General features: G+C 36.7%; 1 protein-coding gene across 1 annotated transcript in view; it reads right to left on the minus strand.

Annotated features, from left to right (window-relative positions):
* The window catches only part of PPP2R3B (protein phosphatase 2, regulatory subunit B'', beta), a 51,513-nt gene that overhangs the window by 4,489 nt on the left and 25,562 nt on the right, over positions 1-21,462 (minus strand). Inside the window, exons 2-12 of the mRNA XM_009882112.1 lie at positions 16,082-16,267; positions 14,234-14,337; positions 13,568-13,670; positions 12,798-12,872; positions 9,202-9,288; positions 8,626-8,782; positions 6,630-6,678; positions 5,256-5,345; positions 4,371-4,546; positions 986-1,104; positions 795-901 (exon numbers count right to left, since the gene is read on the minus strand). Of these exons, the coding sequence (XP_009880414.1) occupies positions 795-901; positions 986-1,104; positions 4,371-4,546; positions 5,256-5,345; positions 6,630-6,678; positions 8,626-8,782; positions 9,202-9,288; positions 12,798-12,872; positions 13,568-13,670; positions 14,234-14,337; positions 16,082-16,267 (1,253 nt within the window). The remainder of the gene's footprint in view (positions 1-794; positions 902-985; positions 1,105-4,370; positions 4,547-5,255; positions 5,346-6,629; positions 6,679-8,625; positions 8,783-9,201; positions 9,289-12,797; positions 12,873-13,567; positions 13,671-14,233; positions 14,338-16,081; positions 16,268-21,462) is intronic.

Raw genomic sequence — 21,462 nt, forward strand, 5'->3', positions numbered from 1 at the left:
CTCCCTCCTCTCTTTCTTCCCTCATAAGCGGTCTTTTATGAAGTTTCTTGAAATTAATGTGTTAAGAGGATTTTGCTATCTCAGTTTTTAAAGCAGTCTCTTAACTATCAAGCTAGTCATTCTCTAAACACTTGGCAAGAGTCACAGCCATTTTAAAATGGAAAGGAAATGCAGGAAAACGTGTTTTCTTTAGATGGCTCCATCAACTTCAGGCCTAAAACAAGTTAAATTTGTATTTGTTTTCCTTATCTTTTCAAGAAACAAAAACAATGAATGGCAAATTCAGTCTCCAAGAGACTCTGGAAGCTACATAGCAAGAGTAAAGGAGTGATTTTGAAACAGCAAGATGTATTGTTTTATTTACTCTTGGAGCACTGTGAGAAAATACTTCTAAGCTGATGTAATTGAGTTCAGAAGTGAGAATTTTTTCCTCCAAAAAGCTTTTAATGAAGCTCTTCATTCATTTAACATTGAGCTACAAAAATTAATGTTGTGTTTTGTTTAGAGTTGAAGCTTTTTTAAATCTTATTTCCTCCCAAAATTTGAAGTAGGACCCTTTCTTTGACAAAACGGATGTGATCGCAAACTGTCAAGGAATATTTAATTTGAGATACAAGGAAGGTTCTGTCTCCCTCACAAAGCACACATCTAAACACAACAAACAGCAGCGTTCTACAAAAATAGCATCAAGGATGATAGCAATGGTGAGGCTCTACATTAGTAGAATGGATTCAGATGTGGAGGCTCTACATTAGTAGAATGGATTCATACCAACCCTCCTGCTACATTCTTACCCGTCATTCCACTGGTCACTTGCTGCCTCTTCTGCTACCAAGATATCATACTCCTCAGCAGCATACTTCTCCCAGTCAGAGATCTCTTGGCTTTCACCTTCACCATCCTAAACAATCACATTGCAAGTTATACAACAACATATTAATTGTTAAACACATAGCTAAAAAGAATTTTAAAGTTTCATACTCACCCGCAACATAGAAAACTGATCCTTCTGTTCATGGTCAAGGTACTTCTCAATGTTGAAAAAAGTATCAAAAAACACATTTGTCAACTTACATCGCTTTAAATCATGCAGAGTAATTTTTCCTGTAAAGAAGATTACGAGATAAGACATTTAGAGCTGAAGTTATCCTTTCTCCAAAGAGGAGGAACGTTATTCAAAAGCTAAGTCACCATTATGCTCAAGAACATTTGTCACTGGTGTTCAGTGCAATGGGAGAGAAGTCAACAGATGGAATATACACTGAGGGAAGTGTCATTCAAAGTGGACAAAACTTCTAAGCCTCCTCAAGAGACCGAATTCTCCAGTGAGCTAGCTATTGCTTCCCAAGAAGTGCTTGGGTAGCAGGTAGGAATGTCCTCTGGCAGTGGCCCTTTCTCTTCCCTGACTTGAATAGAAAAATGTATGACGGGATGACAGTGTGTGACTATGCTTCATACAAATGAATTTTTCATAGAGACTACTTTGCCACATTTGTGTAGCCTGATCAATATTTACTGCTTGAGAGGAAAGCTAAACACTCAGAGCTCTTTTGTTTGTTGTTTTTTTATAAAGTGATACTTTAAAGACTCAAATCAATGTGTCTGTTAAGTGTTAGAAGTATGTGTCAGCTTGCTCAGAAATGTTACCTTATTTCAAAGTTGAGTATTAAGCTTCTGCAGAAAGACTGAAAAATACCCGACATACGAGGAAAGACAGACGGCTATCCTTAAAACTCCTCTAGGAACTCCTCTATTGATTCACCTTAAATATGGTCAGTCTTCTGTTATCAAAGAGGGGCTAACTGCAGGCCTTATGAAAGAGTTCAGTAAATGCCAAACTTAGATCAGTATTTCCTCAGTGTACTGTCCCAGCCTCTAACAAAGTGTAACTGAAGGACAGAGGGAAGCAAAATCTGAATCCCATTTGGAAGTGGTTGCCACACTTGTGTCCTGCTGGAGCATCAGCTATAAGCCAGGCAGAACACATTAAGGCACTTCAGATGGCGACAAACACAAGTCTCCCATGGCACCTGTGTCATATCTGTCAGAGCCACACAGGTGTCTGATGTACTGGGCCATCTCAAGTGGCAGTAACTCTCCACAACCAAGCAACTGATTTGAATCCTAGTTATATAAGCTCCCAATTTAAGTTAGACACCTATATTTGGTTGGTTGATTTGCTCTTCAGTTACCTTTTATTGCAATGGGAGCTTAGACACTTAACACTCATGTTGATGCCTACCATTGTCTCTCAAAGACTAACAAAAAAAGAATGAAATTGAGATAATTAATTCAGGTGTCCACAAATTAAAGAATTTGCTTTTTGGTACACAGAGCATCCTGTAGCAAACTGTATCACAGTTTAACCATAACTGTATGAAAGTATCTTCTTTTGTTTCAAATCTACCCAGTGAGATGTCATTTTATGCTGCTAGTTTTTGTATTAGGAAAACAGAAGATTATTTTCTTAATCCACCTTTTAAATGTCACTCAATTTTTATAAAAAAATCCCATCAACCCTTCACAATTGGCTTTCATTTTTTTCCCCTAAATAACTCATCTTGGTTGTGTCTCACAGCCTCCTTTTATCATCTTCACGATACAGAACAGATACATCAGTCTTGTTTCATTTGAAATGCAGAACAGAAACATTATTGAAAATGTCTGCCTTTCAGAAACATCATTTACAAGACTGGAAAGGAACCCCTAAGTTTGGGAGGTTATTGTAGGCATAACATAAACGTGCTCCTCAGAGTTTGCTTCACTTCATTTTAAATGCAACCCACACCCCATACATTATACAATGTCAGTCTAAGACTTCATTCCACTGATATCTAGGATTGAGCTTCCAGCCGAAACATACTTATTACTGCTTTTTCACTTAAAATTTTATCTGCCTTTAGAAATGTGTTTTCACCTAGCAAATCCATTTTAACTCGGTTTAAATAAGAATATGAAGCTTTAAGTTCTAGTTTTGAGCTGTTTCAATTCCCTGAGCATGCAAAAAAATCCCAGGTCAAAGACAACTGTCTTTAAAATAAAATTAAGTTTCTTGTAATTTACATATTCTTAATACTAGAAAGGTAGGCAATAAGCAAACCATTATTAATTGATTCTCTGACCATAATTGTATAGACAGTAAACAGAACCAACCTCTTCAACACCAAACTAAAGTGACATTTGAAATTCAAGTAGGAAAAACTCAGTGCTTCACCTAGAAGTGTCTAAATGTGAAATACTAGCACGTTACATTTGCTAAACAAAAGCATTAAATAAGATGGTCAACAGCTTTCTTTTACCATAAAAAATAGCAAACATTAGTATAGGTGATAGTGGTTGCTACTCCTATCAAACAATTCAAAAGCAAACAGGTAAGTTATTGCAATGCAGAGTCTGTACAGTAATAACAACCAGACTGTATATGCCATGTCCTTTTACACTCCGAATTCACGTTAAAGCGTATAGCCATAATCGGGGCTATTAGTGCTAACTGTGGTCAAGTGTTGAGATGTTATGTTTAAATACAGGTTGACCTCGGTTGTGTTGAGTTCAACAAAGCCCTGAAGACTAATCCATCACCAGTACAACAATTTTATCAACTTGTGAGACAAATATCAGAAACAGCACAGAGGTAGAGGCCGTGAACATGCAAGATATCACTCTTCAACACCACAGTAATATGTTTACCAAGGCACGCAAAAATATTTTTAGTATTGAGCAGCACAGAAAAGCAAATATGAAGGGAGCATCACGCTCACTTCATAAGTTTTTTTTCAGATGTAAAATGTAAACTGAATTTTCACCAGCTAAAGATCATATACGTCATATGCAGGAGGGTAGAATGTAGGTCTATGAAGTTTCAAATGAACATAGAAAATAGCCAAAAACTAAGAACAGTTCAGAATTCATTTATTTTTAAGCCCATTGATGTGGATTTCCTCAAGGCAGCTCAGGCTCCTAATCTAAAATAAGTCATTATTGATCTACAGAGACCAACACTGTTCCCTCTGAAGAAACCTCAGTTACATGAGTGCTGGAACAGGTAAGAAGCAAGTGAACAGAACAGTCAAGAGCATTTCTTGAGAGCACCACCTCAGCCAGATAGTGACAAGATTTCATTTAAGACTAAACATGGCTACAAGCCCAAAATAAAAGCCTACAAAGACTTTTAAAGCAGCATATTACATTTCAGTATGAAAATGAATGCCTGCCGGCCGTTGAAAGGCCATTTGATTAATAAGCTCTAACAAACTTTAAGGAAAAGACAACCTAAAGCCATATTCTTTGTATGACCAACTGAGTGCTCCTTAGGGTGCACTAACTCCTAATCCAGAGGAACAGAAGTTAGAGATGGGAAAGGATTTTATTACCTTCATATTGTGGCTTCACGAGATCCAGCATCTGGCACAAACAATCTTCAAATGGCAAAGGTTCTATGGCCATGTTATCTAATTTTTGGCACTGTTCTTCATAAAAATACTCCAATTCATACATAGACAAGGCACCATCCCCATCAAGATCCATGCAGCGAAACCAGTATTCAATGCTGAAATTCAGTAATTAATAGCAAAGAACTGTTTACACAAACTTAATACAGAATTTTAAGAATTTATATTGCTTCTTTTAAAAGCTACACTACTTACAGATGCAAAACTAGACTTAAGACTACATTCCACAACGCTATAGGAAGGCCTTAAACAACATCTACTGTGGTAAGAGTTTCTGGTATTCGACATGCCGTACATTACTGCATTTGAAAACAAACTTGTTAGTTGTCAGTGGGTGAGGGCAGAAATGACTAAAACATGTGGCTTTACACCACAACTCTAGCATGCCAATAAAAAAAAGAAAAAAGTTTTGCATCAAAACCCAAGTTCTTTTTTTCATATTGAACAAGCCAGTGACACATCTCTCAACAGGTTTCTTATCAATATCCTACAGTTAATGCTAGCTGTATAGCTTCCCAAAGTCACTGGCATCATGAAACAACTGCAATTTCCTTTATCTATGACCCTGTCTGTAAATAGGCCAATTTGCCTCTTTAAAATCATTAAAATAGACTTTTAGAGCAGCAACAACAGGAGACACTGATAAATAAGAAGGATGCAACAAACTGGGCCAGTTTTCCACTCATGTTTTTATCATTTAGCTTCTTCTATTACAGTTCCAGCTGAGCATCAGTGATTCTTATTTAAAGACTGGAAAACCAATTAAAATCAGTCTTTATTTCTGTTAACACATAAACTTGTTCTTACCTAGTTGGTGTCTTCTTGTCCTCTTCAGATATCAGAAACCAGACAAAATCAGCATAGCTAATTTTTCCATCTTTTTGTGCTTTCCTACCTCTTGAAGGCAAATGAGGGAAAAGACAAAGTTTATTTTAAAAGACCTAGCTTTTACTAACCAAAATTAAGGATTATCTTCCTTGGTGCTATTAACAGCTTATTTATCTCCTAAAATATGCAGTGTTCCTAAGGTGACCTGTCACAGACTACTTTGATCATTCCGGATAAGAAGCTTGTGTGCTCGGTTGTTTCTACTGCAATAGGTATTTAAAGAGGAAGGTAGCAGCTGGAAGAGGAAGGCAGCACTTCGTCCAGAAGGACTTAGAGCTTTCCCTCCTGAGCAGCTATACTGGTGGCTTAATTGTTAACAGAAAAGATATCTCAATTAATTTTCAAAAAAATATGATATACAAGCACAAATGCTTTTTAGAATTTCTATTCAGGTAAAGTGATGAGAACTTAAAGCTGTACAGAACTCCACTCACTAAAAGTGGTGGAATGGAAATATGAAGATAAAAATGAAATAAAAACATTTAGGAAGTAAGCGTTTGTGGCAAGAACATAGCTGTCTGTTTCTACTCTTGCACCACAGAACACAGCATCCAAATACTTTCTGAAGACACATGGTCCAGCTTTTTACTAAAAGTCAGGTAGGCAGCTCCTAGATACATTACATTTCATTCCTAAATCCCCCTTTTTGCTCTTTTATCCTCAAGACGTCTAGAAAAATATGATATATGTTTTGTCTCACCCAAAAAACTTGCATAAAGGAGTAAGCTCTAGACACATGCCTGCCAAGCGTCATTTTACTCATTTCAGCTTTTGTTATGTCATTTCTGGTTATCAGTCACTTTCTAACTGCAGAAATTGTGCTAGCAAAATGTTTCAAAAATGAGTTAAATGCCATAACTACAAGAGAGTAAGTCAATCCAAGTGGAACAATGAAAAATGACTGTCAAAAATGTGAATTAACTCCACTGGAGGCATTTGTGTAAGTTTGTTGATGCAACAAGCGCTGATTTCACAAGTAGTACCAAAATGCCCAATTTCTTTTGAACATTTTACAGGTTTGAGGGATAGAAAAATAGCAATGCCAAAATTTCTTTCCTTCCTCATTCCCATCCCTGCCAAACCATACAATATCCTATGGTGAGTGTTCATTCAGGTAAAGAAAGAAGAGTAAAGAATTTGGACTGGGCCAAAGGTTCCAGGAGTACTCCAGTACTCTTGAAATTCACTGTTGCATTTCAAGGGGAAGGCATTTCCCTGGGAATGTCATATTGAATTTAACAAGCAAATATACAAATACTGATTTTGATTTAGTTCAGCATATAGAATAAATACCTTGTTACTGCTCCTGAGAAGATCCTCTCTATCATCCTATTTGATATCGCTGTGAATAAAGGTTTAAAATAGTGTCAATTATATACAAGTTATGTTTGCTTTGTATTGTCTAGTTGAAGAGTTTATTGGAAACCTCTTATATATACACATCTGTGAGAAAGATCAAGTGTAGCACTCATTAATCCCTTTGAGTTCTCTTGGAGAAGATCACTTAAAGTCTCCAAAACAAAGCTAGAACCAACCAGCCTTGAATTCAGGCTCGCTGCATAATAAAAGTAATGAAATTGGCTGACTAGTAAAATAGCTTTTACCAGTTCTTTGACAAGTAAATCATGTTTTCAAGTGCCATTACAGTTTATGTGACCTTGGTTTTGGCAAAGAGCCAAAACAGAATTGGCACGTTAATACATAATGAGCATACCTAACTGATTCTGACATGGGTCTATTTCTGGCATGGTTCTGATCCATGCTTCTAATTTTGAAACTATTTCAGGGATTTTAAAGACATGTCTTAACTGAGCACTAGCTCTGCAAAGGATATTCAATTTATCCTGAGCAATTTGTGGATGGTACCCAAAGCAGCACATGATACTATTCTCACAGAAGAATTACTTCTCATTATTCTAGCTCTGAAATATTTTTCAGCATTGTAGAAAAACTGATAATTAAAGCAGATGGTTAACCATTAGAACAGTTCATCTGTTTTATGTAGTTATGGTGATGCTATCACTATATTATTCTAGTAAGGACACTGGTCCCTGCTTAATATTTATCCCCAGAACTGCAGGATAGTAACTTTTTTTCCAGAAATATGTGCTGCTGCTTCTTACCTACTTTTGAAACACTGAAGCTGTTCAACCTTCTCAACAGCTACATACTTTAATATTTTTCTTACTACATTAAGTGTTTGATCTAGCCCAATTTTAGACCAGTGACAGTATGAAAGGAAGGGATTTATGAAACCATATTATCTCCTTCTGACATGCAAAAAAAATAGAAGTTTAAGACTAAAGTTTGGTTATCATATCATTTTATGCTCTTATTTAATCTAGTTTTCATTAAGCAGCAGCTGCTGTTAAGCTTGAACCAATATTCCATGGTTTAAAGGATGCAAAACTATATTGCAAGTGGCATGGCAGCAGTCCTGCTTCCTTTCTATAGTGTACTAACTCAGCAGAGCAATCTCTCAAATGAAAGAAGCTTTCCTTCCTCAGTGTCCTAAAGCATACTCAGACTTCAGTGGGCAAGTTTTTAGAAGCAATCAGTGAGAACTGTGTTTTATTCCTTTTATCCCCTATGTGGGATAAGCACAAAATGATTATGGAATATGAAGTAAGCTTTCCAGTCCTGAATGGAATGTTTTTAAGATGACAATGGACACAAAGCATCCAAAAAAACCCTCAACAGTTCCATACAAGCTACAAGAATATTTAAAATAGGCACAAGTGTGCAAGACTACAGAATCACAGTCATTGGATATTGTGAACACAGAAAATGTAAAGCTGCTAAATAGTATTAAAACAAAACGTACTTCAGCTGAGTTAGCAAAACTTTAAAACAAGCAGAGTACCTGAATGTATGTTTGCCTTTTTCTACTCTTTCCTTACCTTGCCATAAGAGCCAAGCTACTTGAATAATATAAGCAAAATTGATTGTTTCCAAGATAACAAACCAAAACTGCCAAATGGAGCCATTTATAATACACCAAGACTTAAATGACTTTTTTTTTTTTAGATCAAGCCTACACTCCTACAAATTTATTTCCTCCTCTACTTCTTTGCCAGATCAGAATTCAAATTCAGAGTTTTCCTCAAATTTGGTATAGATAGACACACAGCAGTGTCACAAACGACTTATCCTGCTTTATTTCACTAGTCAGCAGGATCAGCTATACCAACAGACTCACAGACGCTGGCCTTGGAAGTTAACCACTTCCTCAGTTGAAAGTTTGCAGGTCATTTAATACATGTAAACAAAGGTGCTTTATTTGTCATACCATGATCATTATGTCGAGCTAAATCCTTCCGATCAATATAGAGGTCATGGTCTGTATCCAGCTCCCAAAATTTGCAATAGATAACATAAAAATGTTCATATGAGAAGTACTCTGTCAGCTGGTTAATATCAGCTTCCTCTTCCAATAATGCCACATTCTATTATCAGAAGGATAAATAGAACACATTAAAGAATTTGTAAGACATTTGTTGAATGATCTGAATTCTCATAATGAAGTTAATATCTATGCTATTTCAGTGGAACGACTTCTAACTTCAGAGACAGTGCACACCATGCAGTATGACAGCAAAGACTGAATACACAAGGTAGGAAACTAATTTATCCATAGAAGAATGAGGACATCAGCCAGACTTCTGCTAATGACGTATGCATTGATACAGCTCTAGACAAAAGATGACATTTAAACATATTCTAGCGTATGAGAATTAATGCAATTGAGCCTTAACCAGTTTTTGGAAAAGGAAGTGCTACTTATGTTACTCCCTTCAACATTTAGTTAATGCAGTTTTTAAACTTGTAGAAACACCTGTCTTGCAAAATTTTAGATATTATGTACCTGCAAAAAGTTGCTTTTCCTGAGCTCGTTACATGTTATTTTCCCAGACCAGGACCTATTTACTGTATAAAATATTCTCTGTATAACCTGCAAGAAACAGAAAAGGGAAAGGTGATCTTAAATATGCTAACTAAATACCCTCCCAAACATTTCTCAAACTCAAGTCTTAGCTCAGCTGCATTAGAGAACTCCATCTTTCCTCTATTTCTATTTTTCTCGTTACTTAGCAGGTTGATGCTTCTCTTAGGTTGTATTACCAAACCATTTCTAAATATGTATCTAAGCTCATCTTGACAAGTCTTATTTCAATGCTGCAGTACCCTTATCTCACACAATAAAGTTGCAGAATACTTGTATGCTATACAGAACAGAACATGTCTATCAGCAATTTCACTACCTCCCGGTCTTCTAGATCTACAGGATATCATCTAATAAACCTATAAATTCATTACTTCAGATTTAAAGACCTATATTTACTAGAATAATATTTTACTTCATATATGAAGTTACAGAAACAGAGTTGGGACTGTTTAAGGATCAGAGTACAGGGGGATGCTGTTACTTCTGAAGTCTGCAAATACAACAACTCAATATCTAACAGATACAGAAACACTTCCTGCAGGTGCAAAGAAAATACATTTTCCCCATTTAATTTTATTCTATTTAAAGTTACTTCAAAAAAAATCCCAACCTGTTAATAGCATTAAAAGTAGTACATAAATGCTTTCTAACTGAAAAACAACAACAACAACAACAAAAAAAAAATCTATGCAAGGAAGATGACTAGTTCTTGTGCCACGACTGATATCAGAACCAGAAACAAATCCATTCAGTTAGGTATCCAACTCTTTTGTTTAAATAAATTTTACACATCTATCATTTTGGTAAACTCATCCATTCAGCATAGTTTGCTTAGTTTTAATTTGCAAACATAAGACTTTAACATACGGGTTTTGTTTCTGAAATTTTGTTAACTGAATTCAGTATTCACCTCAATTAGTTTGAGGTAAGTCAACCAGATACACATTTCAAGTCAGGCATTCACTGCTAACAAAAGTGGAGAAAAGATCTAAACATATTACGAATTACAACTGCTTAACTGGAGATTGATTATACCTGCTAATTAGCAAGACCAAATATTGCACATGTAGCATTTCATTTGCAACACAGTAGTTACTAGCTAAAAGAATTCTCTCTTTAGAAATCCTTTTCCCCAAATAAAACCTCTTCCAAACTGAAGACTTCATTATTTAAGTTTTTATCACTTCAGACTTTAATTGCACTAAATCAATAGTTTAAACAAACCAATCATTTCTAAATTACAAGTAGAAGAGTAATTTAATCAAAGTTTAAAAGTAAAGCTTAAACTGCAGCATGCAGCAAGCTCTGCAGCTCTTATTTTGAACAAGAACAGCTGGTTCAATAAATCCAGAAAGGAGAATAGACTAGCCTACTTCTGAAACTTAATTAGCTCAATTCTAATTGTGAGTTTAGGGAAGGCCCATTTTTGGCTTATACTACAAAGCAATTTTTTCTAAAAAGGTTTTGTCTTAGCTTTGCAACTTAATCCATCTGCATGTCATTATCTCATCTGTTACACATTTAACTGGTCCAAAAATAAAACCAAAATTGAATGTTTACTAAAGACAACTGGGAACAGACTTAAAAAGAACGGTTTTCCAAAGTGAATCGAAGCAGAATATAAGCAAATTGTCAGAGAATTGTCTTCATTGCTATGCTGCACAGTGGTTTGTCAGAAGGGAGAGGAAATGGTGCAATACAGAGATTACAATTTCAAGAATTCTAATTCAGATACTACATTTACTCTACAAGGATGTTATATATACACATCTCACTTGTCTGGGCAAACGTTTTTAATATATTTTAGCTTTATCTTGAACATATGTACCTAACCTTACCACTAGATTGACCAACCAACCTATACCATAGCCTAGGAGACAGAACTGATTGCTTCCAGGGTTGTACAACACTTATAAGACCCCTGCTTTGCTAAAGAGATGTGTGTAATGTATGTATGCATACTCATATATACACACATATGTATATGGACAAATACAGCAGAAAACCAGATCATTTAACTTGTAACTGGAAGTTAGCATGAACAGACATTGAGTCTTCAACTGCATTGCTTACAAAGTCCTTTAGATGAAGCTTTATGTAGCAAGGTAAAGCTACTTTGAATACAGCTATGAAATGCCTTACTTCACCTTAGGAAAAAAAAAATTATAATTATTTCTAATAACTTACAGGACAATTTTAGAAGACTCTATTGAGCAATAGTAACTCCATCTTAAAATAGGCTAAGAATAGACAGATAGTCCTGACATTCCTCAATCTGCAGAGTAGTATTCCAAATATTCTTGCTATGTTCATAACAATACTAATTTACTTTTGGGGATTTTTGATTGAACACTATTTCTGTTGAAGACCACACTAAGTTTTGTTAGAAAAGTATTGCTAGCACTAGTTTATTCAGTATTGATAGACTCAGGCCTACTCAAATAAGCTTTTCCTCCAAAGAAAAGTAACTGGAAAAGGCAGGACCTTTTCCCTCCTATGGTTGTTCACGGCAGGAAGCAAAGCTTTCATAGTTTTGAGCAGAGCAGGCTTTGATACAACCCAGAATCCACTAAGAAAGAAAACTACTCACAGACAGAACATTTCCTTCAGTCATGTCTAACAAGAAAGTTCTGGGAGCTCATGTAATCATTATAACAAGAAGCAAAACCTAATGCAGCCGGACATACTTGACGGGCTGGTAGTCTCTGTTAAGAAGGACATAAGGAACCAAAACCACACGCTTTTAAAAAAAGCTTCCACAGTTTTGGTTTGGGTCAAACTATAAACTGGATAAAAGATGATCAACTTTGCATGGTTTTTTTGTTGGAGAATATTCATTAAGCTATTTTTCACATGCACAAAGAAAGTGTACTGAATGTCATTTTGAAGAATTTTAGTCTTTTGAGACTTCAGTGGAATTGGCTGTCTAGTCTACAGTTAAGAAAATTTAATGCCACTGATTTTTCCCTTGGGTACAGAAAGAATACTTCAGTCACATAACCCTAGGAAGAGAGAAATGGAACTTTTCGTGTATAAAACCTGCTTAGAAAGAAAAATCCCTAGAGACGAAAGTGGCAAGCAGCTTCAATATTACCATTATTTTACTGAATACTGAATATAATCATGTTAATATACACTTTTCATTCAAAATTCCATTTAATTAAACCCAGAGTAAGGTCAAGATTCTAATGAGTACAGACTGTAGCCAAAATCAAGTGTTTAAGATAACAGTCTGCTCTTCGTTTAATGTTCATTAACTTATAAGAGAAATACTGAATTGTAGTAGTGTAGTATTAGTATTAAGTTCATTGATTTCTTATAAATATTAAGAGAAACTGATGCTTAAGAAATTCAGTGTTTCTTCATAAGATTTCTAGGTATGTAGAAATGAAGACTGGTAGCATACTCAACTTTTCTCAAGGGACAAATACGCTTATACGTATTGACCAACATTAATAATTTTGATTTTCCTACTTAGTTAAAAAAAATAGCTTTTCCAAATAAAAATCACTTACAGTGGTAATGTACCGAGAGTGAAATTCAGATGCTTCTTTTAAAAACGATAGGCCAGGATGACTATTCACCACATCCTACAAAAAAAGGAATAACAATATCCCAAACAGTATTCATTAGTAACTATATAAAACAATTAGCACATCTGCTTCCTTAACCAAAACAGTTCAAATTAACCACCAGAATCATTAATGAAATCTTCATTTAGAACCTGCTTCATGTAAATAACACTGCTGACTTTTTTTTGGTTAAAATTATCTTTTAAAGAAACCAGATAAACAAAAGCTTTAGTGTATTTTAGATGGGATGAAGATTTTTAACACTGCTGACCATTGTAGCTTGAATTTCTGTGCCTGGCTGATTCAGTAAAAGCCAATGTAGGTTTTATTCATTTATTAGTAAAGGTGATGAATTCATACACCACTTTTACTTTGCCTGCCAAAGGGCCTCCTTGACTTAAATAATTTCAACTGCTTTTCTAAACCATAAGGGTTCTGATACATGTGCTACTCCTGCAAGCAATTTTAAATCCATGCATCTTACTGTAGCTCTTAAAAACACCTCACCTTATTTTACAGGTAATTATTTTATGTAAGTCAGTCACTAGCATCTCAGTGGACCATAGGAAGCGAGTTACACTAAATATTATCAATAAACTTTAATGAAGACCAGAAAAAAGTATGTTTAGCGCAAAAAAAAAAAAAAAGAATTAGGGCTTTGCCTGCCCATCATTTTTATTGTGTTTCCAGAACTAGTTTCAGTTGCAATTTACTTGTAAAAAGGGAATGAAGTCTTCTTGCACCAAGTAGTTACATCCAGGGTTCATTAGAAGATGAACAAACTTTGCAGCATCATCATAGCAGGTCTGAAGTATTCTGAAATGTAAATATTTCCATTTAATACTCTACGCAGAAAATTGCTCGTACTACCTTGTACAGGCATCATAGTGCAAGGCCTACGAAACTGCAACCACAAGATTTAATTCAAAAGCTAATTGCAAATGTCAAAGTATGCTCCAAGTGAAATTATTAAAGCAGAAGGTAGTACTGTCTCATACTTTTACGTTACAGGAGGTGGGTACTCCATGTTATTGATTACGTGAAAGGAAGTTTTTCAGTTAGAACTCAAGAAGAACTAGAAAGAAGAAAAAGCATTTTGTCCAGAACTGGCATCTACAAGTTAGGGCCATGTTTTTCCACTTTTCCCATAAACAGACAGTCATTTACCTAACACGTTAAAAATCTGTGAACACTGTCAATAAAGATTTGTTTGTGTTAAAGTGATGATTTACTTATGTTTTCCCAGGTACAAGTTTGCTGTTAATGGTTGATTATGGGAAAGTGTTTTATTCCTCTTTACAAATTGGATCTCATTCAGAGCTTAAAATATCACGTTTCAATTAAAAAATGCAGTAGTTCTAAAAAAGTAATCTACTTACTTCCGCCACATTGCAACAAATTTATGAACTGACACATATCCTGTTCGTTCACCTCCAGCACAATAAAACAAAGGACCTTTCCAGTAAAGAGGGCATTCACAAGCCTAGAATTAAAGTATACATCAAGTTAGTTCATTGATTACTTATCTGAGGGTTACTCCCTCACTTAAGTCTTTAAAAAATTAATTTTTACAATTGTTAAGAAGAAAAAATTAAAGCACGTATTTTTTTAAACCGTTTCTGAAACCAACTGCACCTTCCAAAATAATTAATTTTAAGCAACTGCTTTAGGCAGAAATCCAAAAGTGGAAAGCAAAACATAGGGCAACTTGCAGCATTCCTAACAGATGAATGCAGTCACATGTGTGCCCTGTCCACGCTCCCAGCAGCTGAACAGAGTCCATGCTAATAAGCTCTGCTAAAGGGCTGGATATCTTTAAGCTGAGCTCAAGACACTACAAACAGTTACACAACTTCTGAACTGGAGCAAGTTCACATTTGTCTGTCTCAGAGGATGGCTCAACTTGCCTGCACCTTGCGTATGCATGCATATCTTCTATCCAATTTTAAGTAATAGGCCCACCTGCCCCAAGCAGGAGTATCTTGCTTCAGGATATCCAAGTTACACCTTCACAACTTCAATGCTTCGATATACCTACAGTGCTGCTTCTGTGTCTGCTCCAAGCTCCCTCAGTCGTTACAGCTAAGTACCTATCTCTCGCCTAAAACTGACTATGACTTGGAGTAGTCAGTCATGCTGCCATCTGAGAAACGCGTGTAGATCTCAAATAAGACTGTGAATACTGCATAGTGTTCAAGGTCACTGGAGCAAAAGGTCAGTTACTTCTCGTGTAATAGTTTAATCAGTACTTTAAAAAAATAAGAAAAAGCAAGTTTGATGAATACTGTTCTCAGTCTGAGAGGCTTTTCCCTATGCTTCAGGAGGGTGACTGTCATCACTGACTTGTAGGTGACTGGTCCCTTCCACTTTTCTTGCTGAGAGGGAAGGGTCTCTTCCACCTCTCCTCACTTCCGTGTGGAAAGGACCTGTGGGAGGCAGGACCCATCATTCAGCTTAGCAGTTAAACACTTTTGGTGAGGCAAACAAGGAGTTTCTGAACCCTCAGTCCTGTTCTTGAGAAAAGTCTTTGTTTCTGCTTTCTAGACCCCGGACTTTAAATGCAAAGTGACAGGAACAGGGATGATAACCTGAGAGTCATTACCAGGACCAGGACCATCAAACATTGATTCAGTATAACAAAATGGAAATTTAAGTTTAGTTTAACTAGCTTATTGTCTGTTACACAGAAATTAAAAAGTATTTTCTGCTGTCTAATTTTCACTCTGCTGTAACTCTAAATTAGCTCTTCAGTAATAACTAGAGGGCTACAATCTCAAGTTACCAAACCATTCTGTCTTTCAGTTTCTTTACAATGGAGGTTCATGACATTGCTGAATGAGAAAAAACACTGTGGATGCCCGAAAACAAAATGCGTATTAAGAGTGCTTTTGCTTTAAGTCTGTTGGTCAATACAGAATATAGAACAACACACAGTGTGCCCTTCAGTATTTGGTTGTTTATGCAACTAAAAAAAAAAGAAAAAAAAGAGTTCAAGTTTTGTTTTAATGTTTGTTTCTTCTTGTAAGCAAAATGCTGGGCTATTTGAGACATAGTTAATGTAAAGATTTCCACACATAACCGTGCTATCAACAATGTTGAATATGATGTCTTACTGGTACTACTTTGTAGGAGATGAAAACACATAATGTCAGAAAACAGCACACAGAACTCATGTTTCCTTTCGATAGGCATACAGTACTAAAAGCAGACAGCCAGCAAGTTCTCACCTTTGCAACCTTCCCCATGTCTTCTAATGTTGCCCTCTCATTTGGAAACTCAGAGAAAGTTCTCTCAATTTTGGCAATCACAGCATCTATATTCACTTTTTCCTTAGGACATCCTCGGGGAAAATAGAAAGTTGGAATGTTTTGACTAAGTGATGGTGGCAAAGTTTCTTCCTTCTTTGTCTGAACCTAAATAGATAAATACACATTTGACAGTCAGGTACAATGAAATCACATATAACAGTCATCCTCAGATGACTTGAATCTCTTGGTATTATGTGTTACAACATGCCTTCAAAAAGATTTTTGATGATAGGCTGAATAAGCTATTTAAGCAAGAGCACACTGGAAAAATTCATGAGTATTTCCAAAACCTGTCATTTAGAAAGATTTCTAGGATGTTAAAAATTTAATAAAAACAACTTCAGTCTTCAACATATCAAGTTTCAAGATTAATACACTAGACAGCTTCTTGGAGACATCTGAAATAACTCAGGTTATATTATCAGTTTCAGGAGAAAAAAAACCTTCGATTTCTAGCTTAACAGACAGGTCATGAAATAATTTGCTTTTGAAATATTTCTAGGTTTACAGCTTCAAACTTTTGAGATAAGCATGAAAATTTCGTTACAAGCCATGAACCTGTTTAACTTAGTTTCAGTGAAGATGGTTTGATTTTTTTTTCTTGATCCTAAAAAATGCTTGACTTTATAAAGGTCGTAAGTGATTCCTGAAGAGGGTTTTTCTTGGCAAACTATATACAATTATGTCATTAGCGTTTAGAAATCTGTTTCTCAAGAATTTGTGATATATTGTACTACCCCCTCCCCAAAAAAATAGATGACCAGTAACAAGAGAAATTATTTATTTAAATGCATTCAGTTTCAGTAAAGAAGAATTTATCTCATACTTAGTTTCCAAATCAAAGTCCAGTAGGGCAGAGAAACAAAGACAACAAGCAAAGTAACAACAGCTATGTGGCACCTCAAAGTCAGGAATTAAACATTAAGTCTTTAATCCCAAGGCCACTGTTCAAATGTAAAAACAATGGTTAATGCTGTAAGGTGGCTCATCCTAGTGTTAAATGTGTTCAAGATCCTGAATTCCATCTCTCATTTCCAACCAGAACTGGGGGGAGAGGGGGTTGGGGTGTGTGTGTGGGAGACACATGGACGATGGATGGGACACAACACCAAAACCCCAAGAAACCCCAATTCTCGCTTTACTCTTTAACACCTTTGTCAAAGTGCCTGTAAAGATACCCACCTTTCCTACCACAATCAAAATCCTTCCTTAAGTCAGTGAAAGAACTAGGTGCTTAGAGACAGCAGATTTTAATTTGCAAGGTTCCAACCTGGGAGCCTTCACTGCAATACTATGCATGCTAAAAAAAGCCTGAATTAACCTTTCTTTCCCCTCCTGTGCATTTGAGCCAGCATTCCTGTTCACAGCTGCAGAATTCCCTGAGTTACAAGTTTTATTTCATAGAGGAAAAAGTTACCTTGACTCTGTAATGAGAGTCAATGTCTGTCATTTTCTAAGAATCCTATAAATTACAATTTTTGATACCTTGTCATTAGTTTAGTGGCCCAGCTAATGAGGCATCAGCTTCAAACATAAGTGCGACAGGGCATCAACAGTCCCTTCGAACTGTAGACTTCCAAACTTTTGGGAAGAATAAGGATAGCCAACATTTTATTCTCTGAGTAACTTCACCACCAGCACTAACAAATAGAGGCTACAATTGGACTAACACCTTGTTCCATTTTAGAAATCTAGCATCAGTGCTTTAGTAGAGCCCTAGCAGTCAGCCTATGCAAAACCCGACTAAAGACCTGTTCCTTGGACTGGTTCCACGCAGACAGCTAGCATGCTTTTGAGCACTGGCAATCATCTTTTACTTAACAGAATCAAACTCTTCCGTTTATTCCAAACAGTAAGGTTATTTTATTTCCCCTTTTCACCATATACAAGATCTGCCTGGATAGCTGCTCCCACACGAGCTGCTCAAAATGCCACCAAAGCGCAGGTTTTCCAGTTCTCCAGACATGCTTGATGAGGTGTGCCTCACCTGAGAAAAGGGTAAATGTCAGTTATGGACTACTAACATCCCCTGAACATTTCAGGTAACATGCGGTAAATCAGTATTTAAAGAAAACCTAGTACAGACAGATAAGGCATTTTTAAAATCCATAGCTAGGAAACTTTAGAGCCTCAGATTAAAAAAAAAAAAGTTTCTTTTGAAAGGAAAAGTAGGGGCAGAGGGAAGACTACATTGGAAAAGGTCCCAAGAGAAGAAGAAAGGCTATCAGACTTAGTTGTTCATCAGAAACTTTATAGTTTCTCAGAAACTACTAATTTACGTCAGATATCTCAAGAGTACACAATAAATGACTTCCAGTAGCTCAAGTCAAATGTTCTTAAATACACGTGGAGATCTCAGTTCAGGATTTGTAGTAAGACCTATCCTAGTACATGTAACTTCCTTGCGTGTTATTTAAGAGAGTTATACAATAAAGGGTTTTATGTAGTTAGTTTTCATCTTTTTATCTGTTGTAAACATGTTCTAGACCATTACTATGAGGAAGAAGTTAAGCAACAGATTCAGAACTGAAGATGGACATATGGTAAAAAAAAAATAATTTTTTTTTTTAAGATAAAAATGTTATGTTTCATAAGCATGACTTTGAATTCAGCATGCTTAGCATAAAAATATATATAAAATTTAATCTGTAAACCAGTATATTTATTCAACTCTAAACCCAAGTACAAAATACAAACCTTTCACTGCAAGACACAAATAACTCTCCCAATATTGAAAAATATTGCCTATTTCTACGTGCTGGCTTCTCAAAGTCAGTGAAAGAAGAAACTATAAAAATGCTTCATTTGCATTAGAAAGTGTATGATCACTTCACAATCATTTCTGATAGATTTATTTGGTGCCTACATATAGGCATCTAGTAAGAACACCATCTAGGGCACAATCCAAAATGCCCTCGAATATTCCACTTGGTATCCAGCAGGCAGCTCAGAGCACAGCTCTGGCTCTGCATCTGCCATGCAATGTTCTGAGCACTCTAATGCTTCTTAAGGGGACAGTACTGGGCCCAGTTTTGTTCAACATATTCATCAATGATCTGGACGAAGGGATAGAGTGTACCATCAGCAAGTTTGCTGATGACACAAAACTGGGAGGAGTGGCTGACACGCCAGAAGGCTGTGCTGCCTTACAGCGTGACCTCGCCAGGCTGGAGAGTTGGGCAGAAAGAAACCTTATGAAGTTCAACAAGGGTAAGTGTAGGGTACTGCATCTGGGGAGGAATAACCCCATGCACCAGTACAGGTTGGGGGCTGACCTCCTGGAGAGCAGCTCTGTGGAGAGGGACCTGGGAGTCCTGGTGGACAACAGGATGACCATGAGCCAGCAATGTGCCCCGGCGGCCAAGAAGGCCAATGGCATCCTGGGGTGCATCAAGAAGAGTGTGGCCAGCAGGTCGAGGGAGGTCATCCTCCCCCTCTACTCTGCCCTGGTGAGACCGCATCTGGAGAACTGTGTCCAGTTCTGGGCTCCCCAGTTCAAGAAAGACAGGGAACTGCTGGAAAGGGTCCAGCAAAGGGCAACAAAGATGATTAGGGGACTGGAGCACCTTTCTTATGAGGAAAGGCTGAGGGACTTGGGTCTCTTTAGTCTAGAGAAAAGAAGATTGAGGGGGGATCTTATTAATACTTACAAATACTTAATGGGAGGATGCCAGGGGGATGGGAGTAGTCTTTTTTCAGTGGCGCCCAGTGATAGGACGAGGGGTAATGGGCATAAACTTGAACATAGGAAGTTCCATCTTAACATGAGAAGGAACTTCTTTACTTTGAGGGTAGTGGAGCACTGGAACAGGCTGCCCAGAGAGGTGGTGGAGTCTCCCACTCTGGAGACATTCAAAACCCGCCTGGACGCTGTCCTGTGTAACGTGCTGTAGGTGACCCTGCTCTGGCAGGAGGGTTGGACTAGATGATCTCCAGAGGTCCCTTCCAACCCTAACAATTCTGTGAATTCTGTGAATTCTGTGAAATGCCACTAGCAACTTGCAATTGGACAACTGAATTGTACTGTTAATGTCAGTCAATAGAGGGATAAGAGCCTGTACCAAGAAAAAACAGGTCATCCAAAATTATCAGCTCCAACTAATGCACTATAAAGTTAGTATTACATCTCCTCTCTCTCCTCACCTTCCCAAGAAAGGCCAGGGATTGTCCTCTTCTCTGTCTGAATCCCATCTGACAACCAAAAAGCTCCTTGTACAACTGAGGCTGCTTTGCTATATGGGCTCCAATGAAGGAACGTGTGATACTAAAAGGGCTCAGAAAGCTCCACTACTTTTATAATTTCAGCTAGTTACTTCTGTAGATGCACATGTTGTATACCTGATGAGGAGAGTCAGTTTTGTTATTTCAGTGCAATTGAAATGCACTAATTTTGTGAGATTAAGCTGTTCTAAATTAAATTATAACTTTAACCAGGGAATTTTTCATTAACAAGAACTGCTAGAATTCTGCTAACAATGACTCTTTGAATTGAAGATCTGCAGCAATAGTTCGTTATTGCTTTTACAAAACTATTCCATTTCAGTGGTCAATTTAATATTTAGAAAGTTGATCTACATTTTTTTATGGCTTTAAGTTAAAACCTTTAGTACTGGTACCAGTAAGCTAAACAGACAAAAGAGACTGGTTTAGTAAGTGAAGATTTTCACTGTAACTTGCCAAGAAATAGCACAAAAAGTAACATACTTGGAGATAAGAATAACAGCTGTATAAGCTTGTAAATAACTCATACAAGTAGATGTGTGCTGCAGCATTAGGACTGAATTCTGCATTAACCTTTGCAATGAGTATACGTAAAGCCCAGAATCTGTAATTAAACTGCAGTGGCAACTTAACAATATAAGCTTTATGTAAAAGATGGGAAGCAAGGATCCCTTGAAAATTCCTTGTTTGCAATAACGTAAACAAACTTACATAAGATTTGTCTATAAGAGAATTCAAGAAAACCTTAAATACATAACCAGTTTTCATTCCTGACATTTACAACCATATGGTTATCCAACGCTTATTTGCCTTGACTTTTCCAAAGGAGGAAGTGGAAGTTTATATATAGGAGAAACATATATATAGGGGAAACATAACCCTTATTTTCAAAAAGGGAAAGAAGGAAGACCCAGGGAACTACAGGCCAGTCAGTCTCACCTCTGCGCCTGGCAAGATCATGGAGCAGATCCTCCTGGAAACTCTGCTAAGGCACACAGAAAACAAGGAGGTGATTGGTGACAGCCAGCATGGCTTCACCAAGGGCAAGTCATGCCTGACAAATTTGGTGGCCTTCTATG

Source organism: Charadrius vociferus, unplaced genomic scaffold, assembly GCF_000708025.1.
Source record: "Charadrius vociferus isolate BGI_N301 unplaced genomic scaffold, ASM70802v2 scaffold273, whole genome shotgun sequence".
Taxonomy (NCBI): domain Eukaryota; kingdom Metazoa; phylum Chordata; class Aves; order Charadriiformes; family Charadriidae; genus Charadrius; species Charadrius vociferus.